Genomic DNA, 20,043 nt, shown 5'->3' on the forward strand with positions numbered 1-20,043 from the left:
AGATCACTGATACAATGGCCAATATATATATAAAATACTATACATATATTATATATAAATATATATGTCAGATACGAAAATAATCGAAAATTCGTTACAACCGGTTTAAGTCGTACTTAAAAACGATCAATTCCAAGATGATGCGGTTTTGTGTTCGCTCTTGAAATATGAAAACAAATGCAAAGATAATAAGAAATTTCAGAGAAAGTATCCGGCTACGGCCACGGCTACAGCCACGGCTACGGCTAATAACAACAACAATAACAACAACACCACAAACAACATTTAAAATTAAAATGAGCCAGGTTAGATAGCAGCAGGCAGGCAGGCATGCAGCCTCCATGGTACCAGTGTCTCGCCTTGCATTCGAAGGGCCGAAAGCTCGGCTTACGAAATCTATCGCAACCTACGAAATTCAAATGAGAATTCTTTCTTTTCATTTTCATTGAATTTTCATAAATATTTGTGCATAAATTTAATTTTATTTATTTTTTTGTTTTCGTTTTTTGTCTTTTTGGTATTTATTAATTTTTTTTTTTTCTTTTTTAATTTTTATTATGCAATGCGCTTTGATTACCTAATTGAGAGGCCCTAAAATATTTATTGGCTCACTTTCGGTTTTTGTGAAAATTTTTAATTTATAATTTTTTCTGTTGCTACCGCTTATTGTTGTTGCTGTTGTTGTTGTTGCTGTTGTTGTTGTTGTTGTTGTTGTTACTACCGATTTTGCTGACGGCATATCGTGTTTTAACAACAACTCAAGAAATGCATTTAAAATTTGTTTAATTTTTTACGAGCGCATAAAATTGTTACTGAGCTGAGCGCTGCTCATTAATCTTCGAATTTTTTTCGAAATATTTTCGAATAATTTTTTTAGTTAGATTTTTTTATATTTTCAACCGGATGTAAGGTGCCATTTCTCAATTTTTAATTTAGACTGCCTGATTCTGTTTTCAATTGTAGCAAATTCTACAATTGTTGCTTGGATTGCCACGATTGCTCATTGTGTAATCGAAATTCAGACTCAGTAATCTTCTTAGGTCTATGCCCAGACGTTTATTGTTTATGGTTTCTCCATTTTGGCTGGAATTTCATCAGTTCGCGTTGACGGTAATTTGATTGATCCACAGAAAACGTGCCTAGTGTGGGTGGCGAACAACCATCGTCTGTCAAGATTCGTGATTTTCCTATTGTTGATTGTTGTGCTTGATTTGGAGTACAGACTTAATCAGCAGTAATGGCTGGAGTCATAATTTCGAAATAAGTTCAGTATGCCGTCTTGCTATTTGGGTGAAGAGGTGCAGGATTATAAAATTACTCTAAACTCTAAACTAAATTTAAGTTTGCATTACAAAGTCATATGACAAAAACAAAAAAAAGATCAAAAAAAAAGAAAACAGATGTCGAAAACTAATTTTGAATTGCATAATGGGCGTAGACGTATAATTGGGAATGGGAGCTATTCTGGTTTAAAGAAGTGAACGAAGTGCAATTATATTTCAGAAGATTTCACACCAATTTTAGATATTGGATTTAGAAACTGGCGTGAAGAGGTAACTTTCACAGACGTTGAATCTACACTTAAAATATGCAAAGAAATAGCTAATGCCAGACACTTAAATTATCTTATTTACTTGAAAATAAAACAGCAAAACAAAAATATTCTATTCTTTGGATCACACATCATTTGTTAGAAAATTATTTTTCAGGTCTTATAAATCAGAATAATAAAAAGAAACATCATCTTGAAGATCTGTATATTGCAAAATAGTCTGGCTCAACGTTTATGAGTCCAGATTATCTAATAGAAACGCATCAGTTTAGTATAATGCATCTGGGTAGTATCAAAAAATATCATATTTCCACCACAGAAACCCATCGATTAAGTGTTATAAATCAGGATAATTAAAAATAAATTCTCATTGTTTAGGGTCAAAATCATTTTATAGATATCTGTCAATTGGGTGAAATAAATGCAGATAGTAACAAAAAAAAAAACTTGTGCAAAGGTACAAATCAACTAATAAAAACCCATCGATTGGATGTTATAAGTCCAGATAAACAGAATATATTATCGTTAAAAGGCTCCAATCTTCTAATACACACCCATCAATGTGCGTTTCCGGAACAAGTGCGTCCGGAACAACGTATTCTAATCTCAGAAAATAATCAAAGAAATTCGTGGAATGTGATCTTCTTAGATAAAAGAGCTTCTATTATTCTCGCGCTATCTAATCACAGTATAAACTTAAAGCTCGTCAAACTGCAAAAAACTTAACTTAAACTTAATAAGTAACCAATGCACAATATTAATGATCTGGTTCACAGGACCCAAGGGTGTACAAGAAATTCAAATCACGGAGATGCGAATACTGACCTTATTCAAAGATGCTCAAAGCACATCGAAAATGTTATTATAAAATTAATAGAATATAAATCGAGAACCACAATGGGGTGCAAAAAATCGAAATCGACACGATTAAGCTACAATTTATAAAGAGGGAAGATCCTTCTAATTACAGCTTAAATCAAACTTGCAAACGCAGATAGGCATTTGTAGCAAAGAATGGGCTTTTTCCTTAACAAAAAGTGTTGATATTGCGGGAAAGAAAAAGAAACAACTGAGCAGACGTTATATTATGTACTGTTAATCATGTGACGAGACATTTTTGTATGATACTGTACACACCAATAAATCTAGCTAACATTCTACATATAGATATCAAGGTAACTTATATTGGTTTTGTGTTTTTAACGCTAATTAGAATAAAGACCTACCTCTACCCGCAACAAAACTTATCAAGTACTCAGACTATGTTCTCGGAAACTCACATTTAACTTTGAAAACTCTTCCAAATATCTTTCACAAGGTTACTAGATGGACGTACGGCTAAGTTGTAGTGAAATTCTAACGGAAACCAAATTGGTGCAATTAGCATTTGTCTTTGGAATTCATTGGACTTAATATTTCTTCCTTTAATTCACTCTCAAGATAATTAATGGATATGATGTAAATGAATATTCGAATAGGAATAGGAATAGTTTCGAGTTCTTTCAAAAAACTTGGATGATACCAATTTGAAACTCAAAAGAATATGGTTATTTAAAAGATAATCACACATATAAGAAAGAATTTCACTTCCAGTATCAAATCATGCAAGTATATTCCATATTCGTAACTGGGATCCTATAACTACTGTTCAGTGGTAAAGCAGCATGAACATCATCAAAAATATTGAGGATGAATCGATTATGCAGATGGACATAAGTGTTTTTTATATGGATCCAGTATTTGACTTAATAATTGTCCTTTTCCTCTTTCATTTCCTAACTAACTTCAAAAAGGGAAAGATATCCAGACAGTGAAGTAATTCGTTCCAAGTGTTATTTCTTACGTTTTCTGACTTTAGTTTAAACAATTTATTTTTAATGGTTTATAATTTCTAAATCAGTTTTTGAAATGTATTGGGAATAATTTTGGGTACGTTAGATCAATCAACTAATAAAATATTTTATATTCGCGTGAAGCTCAATTAGGATTTTTACTCTATTAAGATGGTCATTATCGTGGTTAGCAGACATAAATTTAGAATAAATAAGCCTATTGGCATTTTCAAATTATTATGTTAATATCTTAATTGGAGAATTATTTACTAATTAATGCTAATCAAAAAAATAGCCATCACTCATTTCAACTGAAGATCTGACTATAAACTTTTAAAAGCTTTTTTGTGCTTTAAATTATTTGCTGTGAAGTGTGGGATTAATGCTGAAAATAGTGTAGCATACTTTTAGGCACTTGATAAATTATTCTGTGAAGACGCACTATATCTAATCAAATAATGTTGCTTATGATTAAAGATACGGCACGATTAATAAAAAAATAACAGTTGCCTAGTAACAGGAAACTGATATATAACCAAATAATTCGTCCGTCACTTCTATATGGTTGTGTAGCGTTTAGCAAAGCTTCAAACACTACTATTCACCAGCTAGAAATTGCACAAAGCCAGGCTCTGAGAAGACTTTTCAAAGTTCCATGGTATATTAGGACGAATGACATCCTCAGGGACATCAAGACTGATCCCATCAAAAAATACATAAAGGATAGAACCCTGAAATTATTTGCGAAAACTGACAGACTTACCAACACCGCGTTATCAAATCTTAAAATGGTTACAGGTTCCTCGGGGAGGTATGCAGATCTGAGGGCAATTATTGCTTAGTCTGATGAAGTGATAAACAATAATCTAGTCAAGGTGTAGAGAGGGGTTTTGAAGAAACCTCGTGCTAAAAAAGAGTATAAGTGCTTAAGTGCACTAGCTCAAAATTGCTTCAACATAATAATTTTTTTCAAATTTTTTATTTTCTGCTAAAATATATGAATGATTTATCATTTTAAAAAAAAATATGTTAGTAATAAATAAATAACGATAAATACAACTTTTGAAACTAAAAATTATAAAAATCCCACAAAAAATTCTACTTAAATTTAAGTTTAGTAATATTAGTATTTTTTTAATATTAATTAATACATGCGGATTTAAACAAAGCACTGAGAGTACTTCTCAATATACTGAATGTGTCGAATTTCTGAGTTTTCTTCAATTGTTAATTAAACTTCATAATCACTTATGTTACTATCTAATCATTAATTATATACAAAAATTTATATTTTTATTATTTTTAAAGCACATGGGCATAAAAATAGTGCTTCATATATATACATTATATAGCACTAAAGTCAGTGTTATAGATATTTGTAACTTAACAGATGTGTCACTGAGATACTGATTAAAAGAGTCATAAGAAAAAAATTGTTTAAAACATACCAGAAAACCTAGTTCACAAATAATTACTGTGTATTGAACTGTGTATTGAAAAAATTGGAATTTAATGTATATTATACTCGTGTATGAAAATTCGGAACCCTACAGTAAGACGCCGATATTGTTTAATAAGCAGCCCAGCGCCACTTTCAAAAATTCCTTCTGTATGAGATTTACTTATAATTGTGGCAAAAAATCAATACAACTTCAGTAACAAAACTCAATTTATTGCGTTTTTAACAAGTAATACTAATAATTTTTTAAAATTAGGAAACAGCAATTCAACAACTACAACAAAAATAAAGCGAATTCAACTCCGCTTCTTTTCATCACACACCGTTGTTGCTTTGGCGGTACTCGCGAAATAACGTCTAATAGCGTGGATCAACTTTATTGGAAGCCACACTGTCATATAGATGGCAAACAACGCACAAGTCAGTACATCCAGCAACAAATACTGGTAAAGTGGCATGGATGCTCCATACGACTTCAAATATGGTGCACCCTTGTGACGCATGATGTACTCAATCCAGAAGGAAGCCTCATCAAGTGGATGCATTGGATTATCTTTGAATATTGCTGATACCTCTAAAGCTTTGCGCTTATATTTTGGATCATGTATGAGTAATTGTATATTATAGACCAAATCTTCTGTTGTCATATCAGCGAACACCAGAGAGCGTGCATATCCGCCACGCACAGATTTCACAGTATTACGATGTTGATCACCATACAATGGTATGCAAAGCATTGGTATGGCATGGAAAATACCTTCTTGTGTGCCAAACAATCCACCATGAGTTATGAAGACCTTAACATTGCGATGTGCTAATATATCATTCTGAGGCATCCATTTTTTGATCATCACATTGGTGGGCAAATGACCAATAGATTCGTTTTCGTATTTCCATAAAACATTCTGTTTCAATTTACTGAATGCTTGCAATATCAAATTAATTTTTTCCTGTGGCACATCGGTGCTCTTGACATACGAACCCAAACTGAAGTAAACCACGCCATTTGTAGAACTATCCAAAAATTGCTGAAAAAGAGAATGGTAAAAAGTTAATATAGGTATATGTATTTTGTATATGTAGTTTCAGAAAAAGAAAAACCTCTAAACAGTTTCGCGATTTTAAGAAGTTGCAACTTTCTGAGACAAAGTCATCAAATATTTTTTAAAGAGTATTTTTAAACCTTACCGTAATAAAATTTTAATTCAGATCCCGTTCGCCAAAAGTTAATACATACACCGTCCTATCCGCGCAGTCCTGATTCACCTTAACCTACTGAAAATTATTAAATGTACACAAAGCGCTAAGCCACACCAAAATAGCCTTGCAAATCGTCCACCTATTTAATAAAAACCGGAACATGTTTTTTTCAAGAGTTTTAGATTTCGTGCACATACGCCAAGAAACAAGTGACAGGAGATCCTTATTATTCCATCTGAACAGAAATGGTATGCTTCATCGAAAATTATTATTTTCAGATGACAGCACAGGTCTCGAATAACACAGAATACAGGTAACACATAATAAACCAAGCAAAATCTTACCTTTGCTTAAGTAAATGGATGAATTAGTTTCCATAAGTTTTTTTTTGATTATTATTCGATTGTCTGGCAGAGCGTTTTATTAAAAATCGGTTAATATTAAATTAAGCCTACGGTTCGCAAAGTTTCATGACTGAATCCATTCTCATAAATTTATTTGAAAACTTGTTCAAACTATCCTAACCAGTGTTTTACTGTTGATATTTTATTTACCTGTAAGTCATGTGGTAAAGGTTTGACTGGCTGAATGTGGGCACCACCTACATCTAAAAGCCCCGGCATGCTAGGTCGTGGTAAGTCGGTACTGCGATGGCTGTTTATTAACATGAGTGAAATATTCTTCTCCAAATCACGCAATGAAGGCAAAGGACCTGACACAGAAAATCGTAAATTTATTATTAATTAAACAATAATAGCGATTTTTATATTATGCATAAACCCATGTAAGTACTACCTACCTGCAATATGCTTTCCAAAGTGTTTCTCTGCCATTTCCTGCATTTTGGGTATATAAAACCAACTACGCATGATGTTATCATAAATCGAAAGATAAACATTATAAGTTCGCTGCAGGAAAGTCATGTGATCTGTGTGTGAAAGCAGTAGGTGCGGTATTACAGACCAAGGTGTCACCAGGCCCATGGCATGATCCATATTGTCAGCATAGCCCATTGTACCAATAGTTACCAGAGGACAATTGAATTTGTGTGCGAACATTAGGAAGCTCTCATGAAAGAATTGTTCCAATATGACCAAATCAAATTTTTGGTCATTACTTGCTATTAACGCCTTCACTTTTCCATCGTTTAGTGCGTGTTCACTGGTCAGCAAACCAATATGCCACCACATCTGCATATTCTCAAAATCGCTGGAGAAACGCATTTTAAAAATGTTTTCCTTGGGCACTGATATATATAGTGAGAAGGTTGATGATACATAATATAATTTTAAATAGATAAACGCTTTTACTTACGATAGTAAGGTATATCAAATTTTGGATCCAGTATAAGTTCTGTCAAATTTGCATGCGGATGTTTAGTGGGATGATTATTCACTGAGGTAACATGATGGCCACGTTTGAGTAGATCACGTTGAAAATGTTCTAGCCACATCCAGTGACTTGGTGCCGGAAATGGACCCATAAATAGGATATTGTAACCCAAGACTAACTCAGGTACAAGTAGTGCGATCAAACTGAGTAGTGTGATTTTGGAGAACATCTTTAAAAAACAAATACAATTGTTAATATGACAAAAGTTGATAAATATATATATTGCTTTGATCTACATTTTGTGTATATATTCATTCGAAAATGGATGAATAAGTTTATGAGATAAGTATACTGATTTCATTACTTTATCTTATTTATTTTAAGGTCAAAAATTCTACAAGAGAGGTATTACAATGTTAGAGAAGCGCTGGAATGATTTTATTATTCTTGGAGAAAACAACGTTGTCGAATTTGGGCAAAAAGGTTGTTGGTATATGAAGTATCTTTTCTTCAGAAAACTTTTTACTTCATGATACCGAACATAATTAAAGTTAATTATATCGCATTATAGGCACAAATCTCTTTAGCTTTTTCATGGCCTAGGTTGACTTAATAAAAGGAAACGTTTTCGCACCTTTCCAACATATCATTTATATATCATAATACTGTCTATACTCGTATTAAACGCAGTTATAATGATACGCAGTTTTTTGTTTTTGGAATTCATTCGAGCTCTTCATTGTTTTAGTTATCGTACATTTCTAAAATAATTGCTATACTTTGAACATTTTTTGTTAGCAATATTTTCCACATTTTTGTTGTTTTATAAATTATATAATATGCACTTGATTTACCTTACGTGCAGCGAATACAGTTTTTAATAAACTCATAACATGCGGTTTTATAATTCATTTATTACAGAGGCGCAGCTATTTTTCTTTTTTAAAACAAAAAGGGATCGGAAAGAAAATTAAAAATATTTAAATAAAAATAAACTACAAAGAGAAAATGTTACTTACTCTACTCGTCAATTCTAAAGACTCAGTAAAGGCCTCCAAATAGTGAAAACAACCATTGTTCCCGAAGGAACTAAGCCACCAGAACTACCCCAACAATGTCTCTTACCAGAATTAGTCAACCATCTTTATCGTGAAACAAAGTTTTAATTTTTATTAGTTACCTATGAATATCAGATAGTGCAAAATGTAGCAAGTCACATGTAACAATGAATAGTAATCATATAGGAATCGATCTTATTTAGTTGGCAGTGACACGAACAATATGGGCTTTTGTGAATATAGTGAAAGATTCCGTCTGTGACTGCCCAGCTCTAGTTAGAAGCAGTTCGAGGTTCTGTAGTGTAAATGCTTTTAGCTTTCTTCAGAAAGCGTTCAATGTTAAGTATAAATAGATCCTTCGCGTTAGGAACTGATATTATAATGTGCAATTAGAGTCTAAGTAAGCTGGTCAACTGAAACGACCACGACATTAACATAAACTAATCTGCATTATAGTGAACAAATATATATTATAAAGCAGGAAAACATGTTTTTTTTATATATCGAATTTAAGAAATTTCACCATTCAAGTAATTGATTTCCCCGTTAATGTAATAATCTGAATTTATATAGATGGACAAAAGAATGAGCCTAATGTGTAAGTCTTAAATTATATATTATATCTCCACATATTTCTTTATAGCTGCATTAAAACTTTCGTACCTAGCTATAACTGCTTCAGCTTTCAATTTCAATCAGTTTTTATAAAGAATATATTCGCTTTCCCAATATATAAACTGATATGCTTATTTCTTTTGATTTATTATAAGATCTGTTGTGCTATCCCATAAAAAGTACACTTAACCCAACCACAATCGGAAATAAGAATGTTAATATCTTTTAGTTCAAAAAGCGAATCACTATAAGGATACTAAGAATTAAGGTAATGTTATTACTTGCTTAGGTTAAGTTGGAGTTGAGGCCTTGTGTCCAAGAAAGTCCACTTGAACTCTCATAATGGCCCTTTGTGGTACCACACAAATAGCTTTGATTCAAACATAAACTAAAAGGTCTGTAAATGACCAACGCTGAAAAGCAACGACTTCCCCTATCAGGTAAAGGTAAACCAACCTGACAATAATCTTGTTACAAATATGAAAAAATATGAAGTGGTGAATATAATGAATATGGATTGGAGAAAAAGTATTCATCATCCAAAACCAAGTATTATTACTATTATTTCTTTATTGTAGTATTCCTCAGTTAAATTTTAAAAAACGGAACACAATTTTCTTTTGCAGTTAATTTAAATCAGCAATTGAATGGTTACAGACGTCTGATAAAATTTAAAGACTTAGGTATGTAGGGACTTATATTAGTGGTTGGGACAGATGATAGTAGCTTATAATCGCTGGTATCCTAACATTTTCACTAAATTACTTTACTTCACGTCAAACTCGCTTCGAAAGCTTCTTTTTTTACCAGAACCGTTTTCTACAACATTATTATATGTGGTTCTACTTTTTTTATCTGCTACCATACGCCTTAAATGTATTACGACATCAATCCGTTTCAGCACCGATTCGGAGATAAACATTTAGTCTATTCAATCTGTTTTTACTCTGTTTATAAGTTTAGAATGCAGAGGCACATAACAACTATTTCAGATACAAATACAAAGCTCCAAAATTGATTCAAATCAAAGAATTTTGGACATAAACATCCCGTGTTGTATGACGTCAATAGCGGTAGCCACGGATTTGATTACGCGTATAAATGGAACAACTGTGATTTGAAGGATTTAAAAGCTAAGCATTTTTAATATAAACAGTCTTTTTTATAACATTGAATTGATTGAGTATTGTAAGTCAAAGCCAAAGCTTCAACTGTAAATTAAGGGGCTTTGCAAAATATTGCATCTGCATATTTGTATCTGACGAATATTTGTCTTTTCTAATTGTTTATTTATGCAATATTGTGCCTTACATGAAATAACAATGCTTCAATCTTTGGCTTTTTAAAGCCACGCATGTAAATTGGTCTTTGTTAAGATCAGCAATTTTTAAGGAATCAGCTGAACACAAGAGGAACGTCATGTCATATACAAAATACTTGCTATTTAGAGAGAACTCCAATCTTCGCTCTTCCGTTCATTGTCAAATTTAAATTCGCACAGCTTGATAAAGACGACCTCGAAGCAGGAATATAAGTCGACCTTTAAAAACTCTTTGAAGATTTTAGAGAAAGGATCGAGTATTGCTTGCAATAACTTTGATGATTACTTTAAAGGCTACTAAGCGAATCGCAATGAATAGTTAAGCTTCTATTGCAGCATTTATTTATTTCGAATCATAGGTTGTAGGTGTACGCAGGTTCACTTCCACTTCTGGGGTCGGTGCCAGCGTTCCCCTATAGTTTTACTTTTAGATATACCAATGATCGAGTTAGAAATGATTCTATTCATATACATCAATATAGCTTTTTCGAAAACCGAATACATTGTTTTTTTATACTCAACACAACTGTTTAACCTTGCAGTCTCTAGGTCGTCGCAAGTACGTCACTGTCTATACCTTCTTATCAGACAAATTCAGATTTTGTTAAGCGTTTTTAATTTATCATATTTACATTTTTGTTTATATTTGTGTTAATTTTGCAATTATTTTTTTTTTCGTTCAATAAAGTTATTGTTTGCCCAGACTTTCAGTTTTACGGTTATTGCAGTTCAAGATACTTCCTCGTCGCGCGAGCAAAACTGAAATGTGAAGCCATGCGCTCCACTTTTGCTATGCATATTTTTATTTTATCTCTAAAAAGTATTAAATATATTTGATATGAAATTATTTAATTAATTAAATATATATTAAATAACATTAGTTGCAATTGGGATGACCTTCGACCGCTTCATATAGTTAGCACAACATTTAAGATTAAATATATCTATTCTCTCTTAAAATTTAAAAAGTTCAAATTTGAAATTTAAAAACTAATTCATAAATATTAATATATAAATATATTTAATATGTGGCAGTGGTTATCACGTACTTAAAATGTTTAAATCATATATCTTGACATAAATTGCTTAATGGAGTTCAACAAAATGGGAAAGTATTTAAGATACGTTATTGCAGAACTGAAGCAAAAAATAAAAAGGAATAGAAGCTATTGCTATTATTATTAATTCGTGGCAGTTATGACCCCACTTGATCGGAACTTTGCACAAAAAAAAGTTTTTTCTTTCTATAATCTGTCTTTAACTTGAATCTTTTCCCATAATCCCAACTGCCAATGCGCTGCGTGAAAAGATCACAACCGTGAAGTACGTGGGCGATCAGGCCTATGATCTCCTTAATGGTTTCATTGAAAGAATATTTTTCCTGCATGTGAATCTTCCATACGCAGCGTGTGACCTATGGTAATCATTGGCATTACTTTCTTCTGATCTCGGATTCCACAGTGAGTAAATCATAGTTTAAAACTGCCCTTCATTAAAAGATATTGCAAATACAAGGTACCCAAGAGTTTTCAACGAACTGACAAAGTTTTTTGATTGCGCCTATATTGAAATATAGGTTCAGTGAAATGTGTTAAAACATTTCATTTTCAAAATCGGCTTAAATACTTTTTACTCCATTTAAAAACTTAGTAATGATTTAATATTTAATATAGCATATATGAAATTAAAAACACACGAATGTGAGCTCTATTTTAGGCCCACATAGTATAATTGAAGTAATAGGGATAAAATAATGCAGTATATAGTATATATAAATATATATCTGTACCTATTGGAATCCTAACAAGAATTAGGATATGTAAGTGGTAGACAAAAGCTCTATTGAGTTCCTTAACTGTTACTGCCTGGACTGTAAGATAAGACAGAAACACTCAAAAACTTTAACAAAGGTATCGAAAAATGATAAATATAGATTTAGAGAAGCTTCCGACTGCTTACACTCCAAATGAAGAACTCTGGAGGCAAACTAACCAAACGTCTATTAATGTTGAAATTCAAAAGCGAAAATATGGGAGGATAGGCCATACCCTGCGTAAACCTTGTGACGATATCCCGCACACAGCGCTAACATGGAATCCCCAGGGAACCCGGCATAGAGGCAGGCCAACGACAATATGGCGAAGAACAATTAATACTGAAACTAGCAATTAGTTTAAAGAACTTCGACAAATTTCGGAAAATAGAGATACTTGGAAATTATTTGTTGTATCCTTAGACTCCTAATGGACTATGGAATAAAATCAAATAATAATAGATTTGGAAGGTTCAATAAATACCACAATTGATTTAGCAGGAAACAATGATATTTCAATAATTATACGACAACACAACGGAACTTAATGCAACTGAAACTTTATATTATTATTAGAAGCCAAGATGCACGGCAACTGTAATAAATCTATATAAAGCTAATCTTGATTATTAACCCTGAGTGTTTAGGGTTTTAATAAGTTGTTCTCTGAAGTTACTTTTTAAACCAACATATTTCAGACCTTTATCTTAATTTTAATTATTCGATATTATTTTTCAACCTATACCTGAACTAACTAATCAGTATACGACTATAAGCTCTCAAATTTATGATGAGAGAAATCACTGAGCTGCATCGATGTTATAGCCAATATTTTATTTTCTAATCAATAGAAAGCAGAAGAATTATGTGGTTAAAATTTTAGATCTTATTAGATATTATATATCATAAAAATGTACGGATATGACTTGTTGGCATGACTCTGGAATATTATTATATACATCAATAGAAAGCAGAAGAATTATGTGGTTAAAATTTTAGATCTTATTAGATATTATATATCATAAAAATGTACGGATATGACTTGTTGGTATGACTCTGGAATATTATTATATACATCAATAGAAAGCAGAAGAATTATGTGGTTAAAATTTTAGATCTTATTAGATATTATATATCATAAAAATGTACGGATATGACTTGTTGGTATGACTCTGGAATATTATTATATACATCAATAGAAAGCAGAAGAATTATGTGGTTAAAGTTTTAGATCTTATTAGATATTATATATCATAAAAATGTACGGATATGACTTGTTGGTATGGCTCTGGAATATTTATACTTCTTAATTGGCAGACTTACGTAAAAAAGATCTGATCAATATTTTGAGAAAAACAATTTTTTTTATTTTTAGAAACAATTCAAATAGTCTTAAAATGCATGTTTTTATGAAGTAATAAAGAGAAAATAATCTTTACTTAATGGCTTTGAATTCTATTTTAAAATTATTATCATTAATTGACGCCTGCTATTCGTTCCGCATTGAAACTAAATAATAACTTAGTGCATTTTATGAAACAATGAAAAAGCAGTTAAGGCATCTGCCATGTGAATTGCCGATAAAGATACAACTATCAACTGTTAAGTCTTGATTACAAATAGAAAAATATTTCCGTAAGAAAAAACATGTGCAAAAGCTGTCTTATCAGTAACAGATTAACCTTCTTCTCACCACAAACATTTATAAATAAAATATGAAACCAATGAGCAGTCAAGAAGAAATGGGTTAAAGGTACTTTATTTAATGCGAATGAATAGCTGATAATGATAATGATCTATGGGCTATCTGACAACGAAATAAACTCAATAAGATTTTTCATATACAAGTACAGGGTGTTTTCCCTTGAAATGCACTTAGTTCAGAACAAAATTTTTTGCTTCAAGAATTGAAGAAAATGTGTTCTTACGATGGGCGTCAGTTTGTAATATCGATGGAGAAGGAACCTTAGTCATACAAATTATATAAATGGTTTTTTTTTACATGTTAAATTAAAAATTATTTTCCCTTAGTGGACTAGTTTAATTGGAAACATCTTGAAAATAATAAAAGTAATTATATTTCATATATTGAATATTCGAATAATTTATTGTTTTTGTGACCAAACTTTATTTATATATTTTTTAAGAAAGTTAATATTTTAAGATTTATATGAACTACGTAGATAAGAAAAAATCATACCTAATCTTTAATATCATAAGGGGTCTGTACAAAGTATGCTCCTTTTCTGCCTTTACACGCATAGTGTAAGAAAAATATATTAAATTTTGTTATGTGTTTGAGACACTGTAAAGCTAATATCAGTGTCTCTATCTTGTCTATACAAGTCCCAATACATACATTGTCAGACGCGGTATTCTTGCTCAGTGTAGCTGTTTATCTGTCCATCTATCTTTCTGTTTGTGTTTCGGCATATTTGATCGCCTGTCTATCTGTCTATCCTCCCAACTATCTATATATCTTAATGTTAATATATCTGTCTGTCTGTCTGTGTGTTATATGTATATCAATACGAACACTTAAAACCTATAATTATAATATTAATATTATTACTATACACCACTACGATTTTGAAATAGATTATGTCGATTTTAAGTCTAATTTCGACAATAAATAATAATCATCATCATCAGTTCCTATATCTCCCATTGAATAGCATAGAGCCTAAGCAATAAAATAAATAATAGTATTTGTCTTATTTTTCGGAGTTGTGTGATCCAAAAGTTCCTCTTCTTTATCCATCACTGCAGAGTAAAAGCTGACCGTTTCATTTCATTTAACTTCCAATAAGTAGTAGTAGTAGTATTTAAATCTACAGTGTTTTGTTAGGGTTCATAATATTATTCTAACATTGTTTTTCATTAAGTTCAACAAATACTGATATTGACTTCGGTTATAGTAGGGACCTATAAGCGATTGGGAATATGACTATATATGTCATACTATATAATACAAATATATGAACTGAATAACCTGAATTAATTAATCTTTATTATTAATGAACGTAGTTAGTTAAAATTTTGTATGCAATAAATTAAATTACAACCGTTGAATTCAGTATGCAATCTCTATATAAACTAACGTTTCAGATACTATAACCACAATTAACAAAACTACTGACTACATAATATTATCTCTATTTTATAGCTATATTGGTCTTAAACCTGTGATTCAGACACATTTTTCACATTCTACAATATAAAGGAATCAGTAGTTAGAGATAAATCTTTCTATAAATGGCTACTGTGTATATAAAATGCTTTTAACTGTCTTTTCAGATGTATACAGGTAAGTGCCTAAACTTGCCGGCGCTTGTCATAGATGATATATATGCACACTTCTCATATTTTGAAAGAGTGATATTTATTTTGGACAAATTTTTTAAGAAGCAATGTAGATTTTACGTCTACTTACAAAGTTTGAGGGTAAAGTTCTCATACCATTGGTTTAGTTCTTCCGTTACCAGACACTTTCAAATCAAAAGAATTCTTAGACTAAATTCAGACCAATACTAACTGTAACCAAATATGAAGTCAGTCCATCTGAATTTGCGTATAGCTGTATTGTAACACAATACCGGAATCATTGGATTCCGGTTCACATTTTTATATGAAATTTTTTTTCCACTTTTAAACATTAACACCTACGAATGCTGCAAATAAGTCTTTAGATTTTCTACCAAAAATAATACTGATCGGGGCGAAAGTACAGCTAGGTCATGATCCTCATCCAACATGCTATATTTTTTAGCAAACATTGAGCACATAAGATGAGTTAGACTATTTAATCATTAATACATCTAAGGTTAAACACAGCACTTTACAATTATTCCAGGAACTGTCACAACACTTGATGAAACTTGCCATAAATAATGTTGATCAGGTTGAAAGCTATATCGGTTCAACACTGAATCATGTCCCAAATTTAGGTCAAGTGAAGTATAAGTATAGTTAAAAGCGAAAAATCTTTCTGTTGGGTGCTATCCTCTTATCTTAGCAGTTTATATGAACCGCTTTTGGGTTCGCTATATTATTTAGAAAATAATATAGAAAATAATTCACTTTTAATAAATATGTTGAGAACACTTTGTTATGTTGTTTATGATTTAATTTTAAGGAACTATAATTGAGATCAGTCTTATGACTAGAATTTTTTTTTCAATATCGACTGTTTAATATTTTTTATCTAACTAAAGTTAAAATTATCAAAATAAAAAATATAAATGAATGAATTAAGTAAAAATCTATTCAAGATATACCAGATAAAATCAAAATTAAATTCATTATCTAACTCTTGTTCAGTTGTTTTTTTTTTTTTTTTTTTTTTTTTTGTAATAGAGTTAACTATTCATTAAGTGAAACACTTCCTTATTGTCTTCTCCATTTACTTTGTATAGCACAAAATCCTACATTCACTTTTAGTGCAACTGCATTCGAATATTAAAAAACTGATTTCCTTACATAAATTACATAAATTAAATTTTATGTAGATAGATGTAGATGTAGATATTTTGTTAACAAATTTTTATTCAAAAGATTGAATTCATGCCAAATTTTTCGTTTTTTTTTTTAATTAGCACTGGTCGTGTGAAAACTGGTACGAACCTTTTTCCCCACAGCAAATCGAGTACGAATTCTTTTTAATGACTTAAGAATTAACAAATTAATTCTTTTTTATGTTCGATAATTTTTTTAATAATTCTTAAAAAAAGTGTTTTTTTTTCGTAAACTAATTTCTATCACTTTTTTATATGCAAAAATTCGTGCGAGAACTCTAAAACGCGTCCGCTTAACCGCAAAGCGCAGTTATCACTGCCAAATGCAAGTGCAAGGCGAATGTGAATGCGGACACGAAATGCACTGGCGAATTCAATCCAATGTCGCGACAAAGCGCAATTCGGGAGCGCTAAAAATGCATGAAAAAATTCGATTCTGCAACTTTTTTTTCGTTTAATTCGAATGGAACTCAATCGAAATGCAACAACATCAACGCTCGTAATTATACGACTGGCAACAACACGTTTGTTGGAGCAAACCTCAACCCTGACAATGAAATTTTCGCAATGTCAGTGGCAACAGACAATGCGAATAGCAAGAGAAATGCTCATGAAATTCGAGTTCGAACGCAACAAGTGAAAAAACAGTGGCGGCACAACATTTTTTCAATGGTGAAATTTTACATATAATATTTCATTCATTTACAGCCCAACTAACTCTAGATAAGTATACTTTGTGTTTAATTCGTAAACATACTCCTTCTATGCTCACAGAAATACATATGTCCAGTCGGCACGTCCTCCACGAGACGAATTGGACCAATCCCTTCCGAGTATATATATATGAGTCTGCACATCTTTTACTAGATAACTAAAATGTAGATAAATGTAGGCTTTTACATAATTCCACGGGGATGGAAAGTGCAAAATAAACCATATTTCAAAACTCTGAAATAGATATTCTTAATTGTGGGTACGACAGCCTTTTTAGTTTCCACACCCCATTAATTGAATTTGATATCAACAATATCTTATTTCAACTTGTCAACAAGCTCAATTACCTTGAGATCTTGCTCTCTCCCAATTATAGCTTCATTCCTCATATTAGATAAGCCAGCCTAATACATATCCAACTATTTATGCCCTTCTCTGGCATAATGAACAAAGTTATAACGACTAGTACTCCACAATTCCCTTGTTTACATTAACGCTAAAATTACCCGCTTCGACGAATAGCTACTATCATATTTTCGGCAGTATGATCGCACTACCACCGTCCCGGTTTTTAAAGCCCCATTAAGTCTCATTCATGGAATTTTTACCTAATAATTATTCTATGATTCTTGAATTAGTCCTTATCACCAATCTAACCTGTTTCCTTCTACCATTCGTATGCTTTTGCTTAGACAAGTTATTATTTATTAACGTTTAAACTATTTATTTTGAGTCTCTCATTCATGATCCCAATAACAGGTATCTTCATTTTTAAGCCCTAAAAAGTGGTTTTATTAAGTTTACATACCGCATGTTGTCCTTTTATGCCGTCCATCTTCTATAAAATAACCAAAAACATTTAGTTAAGTTAGCTAGTTAGTCAGTTCAAACTTTTATAAGCTTTTCAAGCTATTACTTTACGTCAATATGCTTAGCAGAAAGTAAAGTAGGTATACCTGTGGCACATTGATGTGTATTGAAATATAGGCAATCATAGGATCAATGAGTACTCGTATTTGGGCAATAAAGGTATTGTATCAAATCTTATGTACAAATTCTGCAATGGAAAAACTGAGTCACTGGAATACATACTAAGATAACGCACTAAGATGCACAGAAACAAGAGCGGAACACACGGAATCATAATTAATACCAAGCAAGAAATTAGCAACACTATGAGCTTGTCACTCACTCATCAACCTAAATTACTATGTTGAAGCTATTTGATCCAGTGCATTTGATCACTTCTACTCTTTATTAACTCGAGATATCTTCAAAACCCACCTCTCTACGCCTTGACTATGATTATTCTTTATCACTTCATCAGACTAATAATTGACCTCAGATCTGCACACCTCCCCAAGGAGCCTGTAACCAGTGTTGGTAAGTCTGTTAAACAGCATGAATTCGCACGTTAATGGAATATCTACTCCAACTGGTAGCTATAATCGTGTGCAAAATCTTCCTGCCACAGCAGCAAGAACGGTCTTGAAACTGTGGAATTAAATTCACGAAACATTTATGAATGAAACCGGAACGATTCAATTAAATCAAAACTGGATAAGATTAGAAATAAAGAAAGAGTTATATACCGAAAGATTTATATTGCAATATTAATTTATTTATTTATAAAAAACAATGTCTTCCAAATCTCTTCAATACTTTCCAGCTCTCCAGCTCCAGGAACATTTAGTATTTATGAGTGAGTGGTTTGCTAAGATACGAATATATTGAAGCATTAATATTGATTAGCGAGATTAAAATAAAAATTAATATAAAAAAATTTGAATTTTTTATTTAAATGTTGTTTTTGTGTTCTTTGTTACAAGGAAAATTATAAAAATATATCTCACCACAGACCCAGTTTTTTATTGTCACAAACATTATAAAATCACAAAAAAATTAATAACTTGCAAATGCGACGACTTTTATTACTTTGAGTGCAATTGCACCTTTTTGTTTTGAATTACTTGCGATTTAAAGTACAACAAAATAACAGATATAATTTTTTATCTCAAAAAGATAAGAACCTCAAATTAACAGAACAAATAATTTAATAAATATGTGAAGTCGTTGACTTGTTTAAAATTTCACGAACAAATCAATTTAAAATTTATCTTCTGGATTTGCTGCGATTGTTGTCTTCAGTTTTGATTAAGTTGACAAAAATGTTTTATCTCAAAATATTGCATAAATTACATATGTAATGTATTTGAATATATATATGAAACATAATCGTCTTAATCCGCCCCTGCCTTTAAAACAATAATTGTAAACTGCTTCCATAAATTTGGAGAAACGGTTTAATGGCATGATCAACTCATCGCCCTTCAAATTGTTGCTACTTGTTTACTCCAAATTTATAGAAACGGTAAACTAGCATGTTTTAAATAAACTAAGGTACTATATTGTATAATGGAAAATAAGAAATAAATCTTTAACTTCAACAATCTAGTTGAAAAGAGGTATTTGATACTAAATACATTACTTATACAAATGTATATATGTGCCATACTCATACACTCTAAATAATAACACAATACACTGTTAATTGTATACGTTCAGATAGATCTGTTAAAGGTTTTAAAAATATCGACTTAAAATAAATGTATTCCTACCAATTAATAGCTGTA

The 20,043-nt window shown here is 31.3% G+C and overlaps 1 protein-coding gene across 1 annotated transcript; it reads right to left on the reverse strand.

Moving 5' to 3' along the window:
• Positions 1-5,058: 5,058 nt before the first annotated feature.
• LOC119689147 (UDP-glycosyltransferase UGT5) lies at positions 5,059-17,199 on the reverse strand. The gene is made up of 5 exons (XM_038103906.1): positions 16,806-17,199; positions 7,358-7,604; positions 6,843-7,289; positions 6,598-6,755; positions 5,059-5,871 (listed from the first exon to the last, which is right to left on the reverse strand). Exons 2-5 carry the CDS (start codon positions 7,602-7,604, stop codon positions 5,140-5,142), a joined length of 1,584 nt encoding a protein of 527 aa, XP_037959834.1. The 5' UTR covers positions 16,806-17,199; the 3' UTR covers positions 5,059-5,139.
• Between the last annotated feature and the right edge of the window lie 2,844 nt (positions 17,200-20,043).

The sequence above is a fragment of the Teleopsis dalmanni genome, chromosome X (genome assembly GCF_002237135.1).
Source record: "Teleopsis dalmanni isolate 2A chromosome X, ASM223713v2, whole genome shotgun sequence".
NCBI classification, from domain to species: domain Eukaryota; kingdom Metazoa; phylum Arthropoda; class Insecta; order Diptera; family Diopsidae; genus Teleopsis; species Teleopsis dalmanni.

Bases quoted from the DNA above. Each gene is read 5' to 3' on its own strand.
- LOC119689147 (XM_038103906.1), bottom strand. From the start codon at position 7,604: ATGTTCTCCAAAATCACACTACTCAGTTTGATCGCACTACTTGTACCT. The intron at 6,756-6,842 runs GTAGGTAGTACT...TTTCTGTGTCAG, and splicing joins CTTTGGAAAGCATATTGCAG to GTCCTTTGCCTTCATTGCGT. The intron at 5,872-6,597 runs GTAAATAAAATA...TCTCTTTTTCAG, and splicing joins CTTTACCACATGACTTACAG to CAATTTTTGGATAGTTCTAC.